General features: G+C 34.6%; 1 protein-coding gene across 1 annotated transcript; it reads right to left on the minus strand.

Moving 5' to 3' along the window:
* Window positions 1–6: 6 nt before the first annotated feature.
* Window positions 7–8,542, minus strand: LOC122586929 (lysine-specific histone demethylase 1 homolog 3). The gene is made up of 8 exons (XM_043758958.1): window positions 6,314–8,542; window positions 6,088–6,229; window positions 3,978–6,002; window positions 3,788–3,881; window positions 3,253–3,698; window positions 2,104–2,820; window positions 1,919–1,993; window positions 7–455 (listed from the first exon to the last, which is right to left on the minus strand). The coding sequence occupies exons 1-8, from the start codon at window positions 8,080–8,082 to the stop codon at window positions 381–383; spliced, it is 5,343 nt and encodes a 1,780-aa protein (XP_043614893.1). The 5' UTR covers window positions 8,083–8,542; the 3' UTR covers window positions 7–380.
* Between the last annotated feature and the right edge of the window lie 4,214 nt (window positions 8,543–12,756).

The following is a 12,756-nucleotide window of genomic DNA, read 5'->3' on the forward strand; positions in this document are numbered from 1 at the left end:
CCAAGAAACAAAAAGGAAGTTTCTTTTCTGAGAAAATTGTCTTGTATAATCTTTGTTGCCACAAGGTCAATCTAACCTGTACAGGTTTCATGAAAGATAAAGGGAAAATTTGTTCTAACGTTTCTGTAAAAGACAGAAAATGGGTTTTCACTTCCTAACTAGATTACATTTTGAACTGCAAAGAACCCATACTAAAAGGGAGAGATAACTTCCACTATTGATGGTGTATGTGACTCTAACACAACATCTCTTTCGTTTCACTTCTCTTTTGGTGACTTTTTGAGGGCTTATAAAATGTGGATGAACATATGAGTCCAACAGCAGCTTAAGATTATATTTGTCATATAAGTTGTGAACAAAGAGATATCACAGGCTGATCTTCAGGAACATCCAGATTTGGCATCTGTCTTCATAGCCATATGCCTCTCGATTAACCTGTCCACAAATGCTCTTATCTGCATGAAGAATGGTAAATTGCGTGAATGATTCAAGTAAGTGCAAAACAAAGACTGAAATTTGAACTAATTGAAGCAATCAAAACTGAAACACTAAGGGCGTGTGGTTGCGAAAAACACCCTTTGTTTTCCATTTTGTTTTGAAAGAAAACATGGAAAACAGAAAACGCACTTTAATCATAATTTTCTAAGAAAATTTTCCAAGAAAACAAAAAACCATATTTTCCACTTTTCAATGGAAAACTTGAAAACATCTTTTTATTGTTATCCATTATCATTTTCTACTACCCCCCTCCCCCTACCCTCACATCTCTCACATGGTTTCAAATTTTCTAAAATGAAAAATGAAACTAGCATTTTCTAATTAAAACGGGTTTCTAAAATTTTCATTTGTTTTCAAGAAATAAAAAACCCCTTTAATTTTCTAAAAGATTCAAAATGGAAAACTAGAAAACATTTTCCACAACCAAGCGCGCCCTGAAAGCTTGAAACCATACCCTACAAAAAAGTCAGGTTATGGCCACTCAAAAAGATTTGGATTAAAGAGCCAACAATTCCCTCTTACAAAAATTATACATAACTAATATACTAAATTTGCGATTATAAAGTAGTACTACAACACTTTACAGTACTAATTCAACTTTTTCAATAAAACAATATAGGATCTTCTCAACATTTAGATTATGTGATAGGCTACTTTGACCAGTTGTCCTTCTAGTAAGCTTTTTCAAAGCTTACCCATTTGAAACGCTATTATGTATTATAATACCAAAGCCCAACTCAACCCCTTCACATAATTAAAACTCTGAGTTACATACGTCAGGTTGCAATAGATGAAATCACCACCATTATAAGTCGTAACAAGGAACCACTGGCGGATGCAGCATTATGGGAGGGGGGGGGGGGGGGGGGGAGGGAGACCCCAGCCCAAATCTAGCCCATCTATAATAATTTCAGTGCATTGTGTGAATTGAACCCAGTCCAAAAAGAAATATGAACCCAGCCCATAAAATAAAAAATTACAGCCCATTAATAAAACTAAGTATCAAGAGCGTTGCAGCAAGTTTTATTACTCTTTTTCTTCTTTCTTGAAAAGGAATCAACCTTTTTCTTTCTATGTTTCCAAAACTGCACCAAGTTTTTTATTAGTTGTTTTCCTGTTCTATGCTTTCTAGGAAAAAAACATTTTTTGGCCCAAGCACTTGAAATTCCTGGATCCACCACTGCTAGGAAGGAACATTTTTTTTTTCATTGGAAGCTGGATACTAGACATTAAAATAAGTGTAAGGGAGATGATTTGCAGATGTGAATAATTGGTTTGTAAACAAAAGAACATGCATTATGTTGTTCTCAGGCTTTCGTACTTTATCTTTACCAGGTAAATACTTGTTTGCACAAATCACGTCCCTATGAATATATCTACAGTGGATTATGTAGACCGGAAAAAAAAAACAAATACACACCTTGTTTTTGCGCTTAAAATCAAGAAACTCAAATACAGCCATTAATTTTTCTGCATCTGTAGTCTGCTCCATAACCTGTAATTCAATCATTGAAGGGTAATAAGCAGATGAATCAAAAACTCATGTTCCAAATGTCATCTTATTTAAATTCCAATTTGGAGTCAAATTGGAGGGGGGTGACTGACCTTTGTGGCTGTTTTCTTCATTATCGATTTGTAACTTTCTTTGTCAATTTTTCTTGCTTTATAAAGAGGCATAAGAAGTGATGCCACATAATCAACAACAGATTTTTTAATCTTATCTACTCCTCGGGGTTGGTTACCCATTAACTCCCTGTTCACAGTAACTTGAGAAGCCGAGCTCTCATTCGCCAAACCATCATGCCTGTTAATTGACGGTTTTAGGCTCATATTTGAATCCTCTTCATCCATTAAATAATTAGTCCTATTGAAGAAATCCGAATCAGCAGCAGCCGCTTGAGTTTGCCATCTGTCAATGGCACTATGGTCTTTTAACCCTTCACTACCTGCACTATCAACCCATGCTTTTGTAAATATGCTGCTGTCAATGCCTGCACTTTCACCTGAGTGCTCTCTGTAATGCACCGGGCCCGCATTTTCATTCGAGTGGCTCCGCTGTGAGCGATTATCACCCGTTATTTTTGAACTCTCAAGGTTGACTCCTGCCGCAGAAAATTCGACTGACCAGTCTCTTACTCTACAGTTTCTAGAATCGATTTCAGATATACACTCTTGACGCCCTGTAACACCGCCAGCCCACTTCTTTCGGTACTCAGACTCATCCATTTGTGCATACTGCTCCCGTCTTGCGAACTTGTTAAAAGATGGTATCTTTGGCAGCTGAAAGGGAGTACTGCTCTTGGCACCAGATGATGCATATGCCTGCAGGTTCAAAGAAAATTACCAACTTCACTAATTAGAAGATTTGAGATATGCACTCTTCATGACATGTTTCCCTACAGACAAGATGGACAGATCCAGTGGGCTAGTTGCCAGATTTAGGTTCAACCACAAACATTTTTCTGTCCATTACTCTATTGAAGTTTTTTATTGATAACTAGCGCTAATTCTGATTACATAACAAGACTGCCAGTCTACCAAGATATTAACCCAAACCATTGTATAAATAGATTCAGGGGGTTGTATGAATTACAACAAAAACTCTAACATATTCCCCCATAGATAAATATTGGTTTAAATCATTTGAGAGATAACACAACTGAAGCGATTCATTTACAAAATTGAGTCAAAACTGTCAACTCTATGTTTCCAAAATTTTTGGAGAAAAAGGAACATGTAAAAAGAAAAACAAACCTCGGCAGCTGCAAGTGCAGCAGCACGAGCGGCTTCTGCAGCATCAAAAGCAGCTTGTTCCTCTTCGGACATTGGTAAATCTATGTAATCTTCCTCCTGACAATTTTGCCTTCCTGCTGAACCTTGAGAACTAGATGGTCTATTTTCAGCCTTTGTTACAGCTGCAGCATTCCCTTTTCGATTATATGAGCTTACAGATACACCCTTCATAGCTCTATTCTCGGATGATGTAAGATGAGCACGCAGAGGCGGTTTCCCTGAAGCAGCATGAGATCTGCTTTTAGAAGCATCTACAGCACTTGATTGCCTCAATAACTTCAAACCGCCATTAGACGCCTTCTCCTTTCGGAATATCTCAACCCATACACTAACAAGCTGGCTCGCTATAGCACGTATATCCCGGCTTGTATGAACACAAACCTTCTCTTTCACAGTTTTACCAATACCTACATTCACACATCATCATATAATAATGAAAAATAATAATATAATTCCTAAATCCAGATACAAAATAAAATTCAGTAGCATGAAATACCTGAAAGACGGACAGCAAGTAAATCCGTAGATACACGCACAAGAAGACGAACACATTGTCGCAACAGTTGGGTCCCATTTTTCCCCATTGAATCCTGTTAAAAGACAGCATAACAGGAATTTTGAAATATTACAACCTAAAATGGTTGGTTATCGCTATCTTTTAAATCTGAGTTTAACTCGAGACTTACCAGCATCCATGAATTGAGAACACCGAGCCCTTCTTTAGATCCAGCAAAAGATCTAAGAACATCAGAAGGAAGATTCAATAGCTCTTTAGCAAGATGCAACCTCCCGGATCGACTCTTCGCACTAAAAAACATATTCTGTAGCAAAGAGTTTTTATGAACATTTGTGAGTTCGATAGCATCAAGTCTTCTAATAATGTCCCTAACTTCACTCCTTTCACTGTCAGAATGCCTCTTTGCAGCCACAATAGCTTCTACTTCTGCTGTAAAATCATTTCCTGTAGTTAGTATATCAACTATACGAACCGCTTCCCGCATCCCACTAATCATTGCACCACCAACGGTATCCGGATGTTCCTTGCACGTGGCTTCACCAGCAAAGAATAAACAGTTGTTGATGGGCCGACCCAATGTGTCATAGTCTTCACCGGATGCCCCAACAGCAACATATGAGTAAGCACCGTAGCTGAAAGGGTCGCGTCCCCAATCTGTAACCACAGATGCAACTGGATCACGTACCGCACTGTTCCCAAAAAGCTTTCGAAGAACCACTAATGCGTGATTTACATGGTCGGATGAGGTTAAATTTTGACCATTGATGGCTGCCTTTCCGACCACTAATGCTATAAGAACAGGTGCATTAACCGTTTTCCTGACATTCCAAAACATGAAGCACCAACCCCTCTGATCGGTTTCTTCTGCAGTAGCTCCAAAGTAATCAACTGAGTCATCCCAAAATACTTCGGGGAATTCCAAAACAACTTTGTTGAGTACACCAAAACCAAGTCTTTGGATGGAAGAGTACTTCCATTCAGGTAATGGTGGATAAAACTTTATGGTTTCGGCTTTTAAACAGCCTAGTGGCACAGTGATCAAAACTGCATCTCCTGTGAACTCCTTGCTATTTGCTGTGGACACTTTGACCTTTTTTTGTGATTCATAGCAAATGTCAGTAACCATATGGTTGAGGTGGATATGAAGTCCATCTTTAAGCGAATCAACAATCGCACCATAACCACCTTTAATCATACAGTGGGCACCACCAAATCCTCCATATATGTCATCTTGATTCCAACATGGAAGAGATACTTCTTGTAGTGAAGCCGCACAGCCGTATTCTAAATGAGCAAAATGCCAATCCATGACCCTCCTTTCAAGAGGATTCAAGATCTCACCGGCACTAGTTTTATCAGATCTTCCACGCCGAACTTTAAGTCCACACTTTAAACCTTCTTCGAGAGACATTTTCATTGCACGATCGCCCTTTTGGGCTACAACTAATTGCATGTCATCAAGTAGGCTATTGTATTCAGCCTCGAGAGCTTCATCCACATCAGAAGGAACTTTATGGCCTGTAACAGTGTCATAGAGAGGACAATCGCTGTTCAAAACAGTCAGTTCAAGGCCCAACTGTGCGCAAACTAATGAAGATGGGTCGGGTCGTCTTTGGGAAGTGACATCAGCCTCAACACCTGTGATAATGCTAGCCCCGAGATCTACTGGCACTGAAAGGGATGACGTGTCTGTATATACGCGACCACCAATTCTATCTCGCCCCTCCAGCACAGTCACATGGAAACCCTGACGCTGCAAGTGCCGAGCAGCTGTTAATCCAGCTGGACCCCCTCCAATTATTATAATTTTCTTTCTTGTTTCTGAATCATCACACTGCAAACACACAGTCGGCTCCTTTTGACCAGCTGAATTCGCTACTCTAGTACCAGAAGACTCTGGTAAATTTTCACTATGGCAGATCATTTCTAGGCATTTGCCAGGTGGATCAGGCACATGAACGCCCTCATCTTTGTGAACAATCACATCTGGATGTTCTGTTGCCGCATCATTTTCAGATATCAATACATCACAGCTTTTGGCCCTGCCAAGAATAAAGGAAACTCCGTCATCCAAATCGGTAACCGGAGCTCCAGATTTTCGGCCATCATTCTCCTCTCCTGAAAGCCTAAAATTGGGCTTCACGCCCCCATTTGACATCTCCTTTATAGAAGCAACTCCAGAGTTTATGTAACCCTGTTTTATAGCTTTGTTAGAAACCAAAATTATTAACAAATTTGTATAACATTTAAAAACCGGCAAACAAATCTACTTAACTTACATAATGGTCCAGAAACAAGTAAATATCCCTAATTAGAGAAGCTTGTGGATGTTCATTTTCTATAGCTGTATCGGATATTTTAAACTCTGATAAAGGTAATATCCGAGTTACATCCTTGTTCCAAAGATGTAGAATATGATTTCTGCAATGAGAGAAAAAGAATTAGTAAAACCAATAGAAAAGGATTGCATAGAAGAACTCAAAAAGCAGATACATAGAGACGTGCCTGCACTCTATATATTCTTGAAGCCCGCCTTTACGCTTCAATAGTTCCTTAAACTTCATCTTCTCAACGGGACCTGCAGCACGAGCTTTTAATCCAACTGAAACAGCTGCAACCCCACCATTTTCTGCCTCCAAAGAGATAGTTTGCAAGAAATCGAGTTTTCCCTTTGTTTTAGTTGGCTGATACTTGTCTCCATCTTGATGATTCGCAAACAAATGTTGTTCATATATCAGTGTCTCCCAATCAGCATCTCCCTCATAAGCCATATCTTCCTGCCTGTGCCTTTTAGCCTGCCGTATGATACGTTTGCCAGCTGATTTCTTATCGGATTTTGTTTCATGATCAGACATGGATCCAGAGTCACTTGAAGAAGCTTCATGTTGATCCCCATTTTCATATTTATCACATTCCGTTAATAACACTGGAGATAACCTACCGTTGGATGCTGATGCATTCTCCTTTTGTGAAGAAACTGAAATAAATTCATGGTCACAATCACTGGGTTGAGGACTAAGGGAGCCATTTTGATCCTGTTCCAAGATGACCTCACCAACAGGGTATGAGCTCTGGTTCATATCTTCGTTGTTGGCTAGCAAGCTTGGAGAAATCTTTTGGTCTGTGTCTAACTTAGGGCTAATTATGAACCCGACAGTTGGCCTGTTCTCATGGTCAGAGCATGAAGCTTCCACCTTTGTTCCCTGAACATCAACCTCAGAAAAATCATGGACCGATTTTGCTATTGCAGAAGTTGAAACTTTCAACTCATCCTCTTCAACATTATATTCAGTTGAATCTTTAATAGTTCCGTCTGCTAATTTTTCATTTTCTTCAATCTTAACCGTTAAAGATGGAACAGTGCACGCTTTGTGCACTGGATCATTATTAAATGTTTTATCCATTCCATCAATACAAGCTGGAGTTGTCTGAACCTGCTTCTGTTTGACGGTTTTCCGAGATTTCTGCGAACCAGATTGTGCCTTGAGAAGAAAAGCAGATAATGAATCTTCTAAATGGTCGTCCGAAGTACCCACTCTATCATTTTGTCCCAAATTCCCACCCAAAGCCTCCTTCTTAGCCGACTTACTTTTGGGCCTCTTCTTTTTTTCTAAACTACCCTCTTTAACGTTCTGCATCACATTTTCACCCAAAGCCGCCTTCTTCAATGTCTTAATTCTAGATCTCTTGACTTTCTCTTTACCGCTACTTTTCAACCCTTTCTTCACATTCTCAACAACTCCATCTTCACAAACACTCTTTCCTTTTGTCGCCATCGTCAACTTAACATCACAATCCATCTTCACATTGACATCCAAATCACTCCCTTTAATTGTACTAAAACCAGAATCCTTCTTCGGTCCCTTCAACTTCTTCTTAAAAAAAGCCAATGTATCATCCATACCACCAAAATCCCGATCTTCACCACCAACAACTTCCACCTTCTTAACCTTATCTACAACACCTCCATCCCTTTCCACCTTCACCTTCTTAGGATTCCGTCTACTTTTCACCTTAAACATCGATCCAATCGGCTCATCCTCATCTTCCGAACCAATCCCATTTTTCACTTCAACCGATCTTTTCTTTTTCCCTACTTTCTCCACATCCATTTTCTCAACCCTAATTTCCTTCCCACTACCACCGCAATTCACATCAAACCCTAACCTGATTTCCTTATCTAGCCCAATTTCCTTATCTAGCCCGATTTCGTTACCTATCCCAATTTCTAACATCCCCTTATTTGATCCACTTTCATTACCACCACATTCCATTACAATAATACTAATCGAAGCATTCACTCACACCTCACTATACAAAAAATTAAACAAAACTAAACCCCTTTTTTATCAAAATCCTAAACAATTCAACACCTCTGCATTATACAACACATATGTAACCTATAGATGTATATGGCCTATAAATAGATAAAACAAACCATAAAAAAAATCTATAAATTACTTCACTAAAGGAGCAACAATCAGACCTGAGCTTTAATGGGTATCCTGCAGTAGCACAGATTATAAAAGAATCGCCTTTATAATGATGAAATTAGGTCTCCACAAGCAAATATAAACTGATTTTCAAGCTATTGTTATAGAAAGTTGTTAAATTTTTGAAATTGGGGAACTGGGTATCTCATAAAAACATAACTTGACATATGCCCGACTCGAAAGAAATAATTTTTTTTGTGTTGGGAAGAGGGGTTGGGGTGTTAGGGTAATTTTAGGCCAAATTTTGAGGTGGGGTTTTGAGGGAGAAACAATACAACAAATTCACAAATTTATATAATTTTTGTGCTCGTGTATAGTAGATTAACTTCCTTAATTTTTTGTATCTGTGTTTTCACATTTGTGTTTATGGAAAAAATTACTATTATTTTTGTAACTAATTTTTGCGTGATATTTTAAATGTTCGTTATTGATAACTGACGGTGAGTAAAACAGACAATATGTTTTATGAATAGGTTTATGTGAAAACTCAACGATGATAATTATGACTTCGCGATCAAATTGTAAAAACAGTTCATCTATGACAGATGGATGTTCATGACTACAATGGGTGAAATGAATGAGACGACATCGCACACTTGATTAATGCAGATGAACGGTTTATAAAAATTGACGTAAGTATATATTCATTTGTGTTTATGAAAAAGATTATTGTTTACTTAAACTGATTTTTTACGCGATATCGCTTACTTTAAATGTTCGTTAATGAAATACATTATAATATTTGAGTGGTTTTTATACAAATGATCATCATCGATGAATATAGTTTCCCGCGCAATTTTTAAAAGTCAGTTATCAATAACTAACAGGACATTTAAAACATAAGTTATCGCTAATGGTGAAATGAATGAGAATATATCACCTTCTTAATTAGCGTATACTATTAATGATTGCTAAAATTCACATAAATATTATATAAGTTTTGCTAATAACATGTATAAATTAGTTACATTACTACCATATATTAAATGATGAGTTTTTAATATGGAATGTATAAGTTTTTTTATACAAGTTAATGACAATTCTAAAGACTGTCACTAAAAAATTTCATATTATATATATATCTATAGGGAAGCTTAGTTTGAGAAAAAAAAAAATTTTTTTTTCAAAAACCGTGAGAACTCTTAAATTTTGTATTGGATCACATGTTTATAAAGGTCATTCACACGTGAAACATTATAAAAATATATATTGTATAACAAAACTTTTTTCAAAAGCTTATAATAGTCATTTGTTCACATATGAACGGAAACGTGAACAGGGTCATTTATTAGTTTACACAAGGCTATTTTGAAGGTTTTGAAAAAAAATATATATATCTTTTACAACACAAATTTATATAACGTTTCACATGTAAATGAACTTTAAAAACATATGATCCAATATAGAATTTAAGAGTTTTCACAATTTTTACAAAAAAATAGGTATAGAAATAAGAAAAGTCTCTCTATACATATATTTGTTCATAAACTTAAACACATATTTTTATTTATAAAAATTAAGAACCGCGATATATAAAGTGATAATCATTGATGAATTTGAGGTGACATAACTATGATACATGATATAATATGATACATGATATAATCGTGGTTAAATTGATAGATATCAGACGAATACTCGCGCGATGCAACGGTAATGGTGTTAACGGGAGCATGTGAGTGCGACTGGTGTTGACGAGAGTAGTGTACATTAATGTAAAAGGTGATGCAGTTATCTTAGGAATTCAGATGTGAAAATAAAAAAATAATTTTATTATTAAGGATATAACGAATATTCAATAAGTTCATGAATAATGTTAGTTATATTATTAAAAGCATTTTGGTATTTTAAAAACGAAAAAATTGAAAGGATATGGGGAGTTTATTTTTTATAACAGTAAAAATGATATACTATTGAGAAAATATTATATGAATCACCACCTAATTATGTTACAGTTTGAAAAAATAGAATGGCTTACGAGTACATATTTATTGTTGCTACTTTAATATAAAAATAAAATTTGATTTAGTTAATCTTTACATTTAAAATCTTAGTTTATATATTTTTACACTTAATGCATTAGATGTATTTATCTCATGTATATTTTAAAGCAGCATGATTTGGATTAGTGGTAAACACTTTGGCCTTTGGATACAGAGGTCATGTTTTTTCTACTATTAAGGTAGAATATGAAAGCAGCATCTCTACTTTGGTAGAGGTAAGGTCTACATAAATTTTAACCTCCTCCATAAACTGTCGAAGTATTAAGGCTCAAAACTCACGAAAAATAACACTGAGCAGTTTCTTTCTTTCTATCTCATGTATATTTTCATTTTAATTATTGTCATGTTGTGAGAATACTATACTAACATTATATTATATTTCTTGAATTCAGAATTTAACACAACAAAAAATAATAAAATAATACATCTACTTAATAATCTATATCTATATTATATTAATAAACAAACTACCCTTTCTTTTTTTAACTTTCTACCTTTAAAATACCTAAAATACTCTTAATTTTCAACACATTTTTAACCCACACACTAAATCTACCCAATATATCCCTAAAATATTTTACACTCATATTTATCCAAACTATTTATCTCCTTTATTAATTAATTTAAATATTTTCATCTAATATAATATTCTTAATAAAGTTATTTACAAAAGATACATCCCTTAACCATAAAATAATTAAACTACCATTTACATCAATTACTTTTAGATTAATAATCACATCGTTACCACCACCGCAACTAGCACAACCCGTTGCCGCCATCGCCACCCCATTGCACGGATACCCATCTCATTAAAATAGATACATATTGTTATAGTCATATAAACACTATGAGATTTAAAATGTAATAAAAATATTTACTTTTGGTCCCTAATTTTAATTTACATCATGGCCTAATAATACATATACCAATCTAAAAATGACCGCTTTCTTAGTTAACCAAATTTGAGTAATTTATTTTAAGCTTTTAAGATGTATTTTAAGGACACATAATAATACATTTAGTGCAATTCAAAAATTAAAAAATTAACAAAATTATTGTTGGAAAATGTATTTCTCAATTTTTAAAAAGAATCTTGTTACATTTTTCAAATTAAAAAAAAAAATTAATATTGTTTTTCAATTTTCAATATGCATTAAATGCACACTTAAATATGGAGAAAACCTATTTATTTTCTATAATAATTTGAGTATTTATTAGTTTTCCTAACTAAATTTGAGTATTTTATTAGTTTTCTTTAAATGAAATAATTAAAACTATCACATTTTACCTTTAGTTTTCGTAATCAAATTTGTAAGCAGCATGATTTGATCAGTGTTAAACACTATGTCCTTTGGAGACAACGACCATGGGTCCAATCCTCATGCCATGCAAAGTTGAAAGAGTATTTTCTACCATTTAGGTAGAAAATAAAAGCAGCAGCTTCTTTACTTTTAGTTTCTAGATATGAATTAAATGCTTACCAGAAAACCTATTTATCTACTGAGAAATGATATATTTACAAATATAATATGAGTATTACAAACTATGTCAATGATATTGAAATTTGTTTTCTTTATCTTCTTTTTCTCTTTTTTATATTGTTAGGATTATGAATTTATAAAATTTGTTTGTATGTTATTTGTCACTTCGGCATTTTGTTGCTTTTTTAAAATATTTTTATTATAGTGACTTATTAGTTTTGCTTTGTCATTTTAACCAAATTTCACCTAATAACTATTCTATCTTTCATTTATAATCATTGCTTATAACTAGTTTTTTCTTTTTAACTTTCTACTTTTAAAAAAATTATAATATATTATAAATACAAACTCGCATCAAAACACACACACATTTTAGTTTTTGCCATTACCTTTGAACGAGTTTAACATTGAAATATTGAATATTATTATATTTACATATTATATATTGGTGCCAAGCCAATAATACCTAAAACGAAGTAAATGGAATGGAACCTAACTCCGATACTATAATTGAATACTCATAAACTCATCTTGTATGACAAGCCAATAATACTTATTGGTCTTTTTAAATGATCAACCACTATGAGATTTAGACACAACCCAAGCTCCCGTCAGGGAATTGGGAATATATATATATATATATACACGCATATATGGGAAAAGTGAGCATGTGATTGTTATGTACCTAAATTAGATATATAACCCTCTCACATATTAATACTTTAAAATATTTATTGTATAATAAATAAATGATTGAACCCCCATGTTTACTTATAGAGTAAAAAATTAGCATGTGAGTAGTTCTACATATTCCTAACCCTGTATATATACAATACCAGATTATACTTATACATTGTAGGGGCTGACTGAGAACGTAAACAAAAAGTATAATAATAGTCATAGTATTATTCATATTTATAATATTAAAAAAATTGTCAGATTACAACTAATGCAAATAATAAGATTAT

This window comes from Erigeron canadensis, chromosome 2 (assembly GCF_010389155.1).
Source record: "Erigeron canadensis isolate Cc75 chromosome 2, C_canadensis_v1, whole genome shotgun sequence".
Classification (NCBI taxonomy): Eukaryota; Viridiplantae; Streptophyta; class Magnoliopsida; order Asterales; family Asteraceae; genus Erigeron; species Erigeron canadensis.

What these genes read in the sequence shown, in the direction of transcription:
- LOC122586929 (XM_043758958.1), bottom strand. Translation starts at nt 8,082, where the DNA reads ATGGAATGTGGTGGTAATGAAAGTGGATCAAATAAGGGGATGTTAGAA. An exon ending in ACTTGTTTCTGGACCATTAT is followed by an intron (nt 6,003 to 6,087) that starts GTAAGTTAAGTA and finishes GCTATAAAACAG; the next exon opens with GGTTACATAAACTCTGGAGT. An exon ending in TGAAGAAAACAGCCACAAAG is followed by an intron (nt 1,994 to 2,103) that starts GTCAGTCACCCC and finishes ATTGAATTACAG; the next exon opens with GTTATGGAGCAGACTACAGA.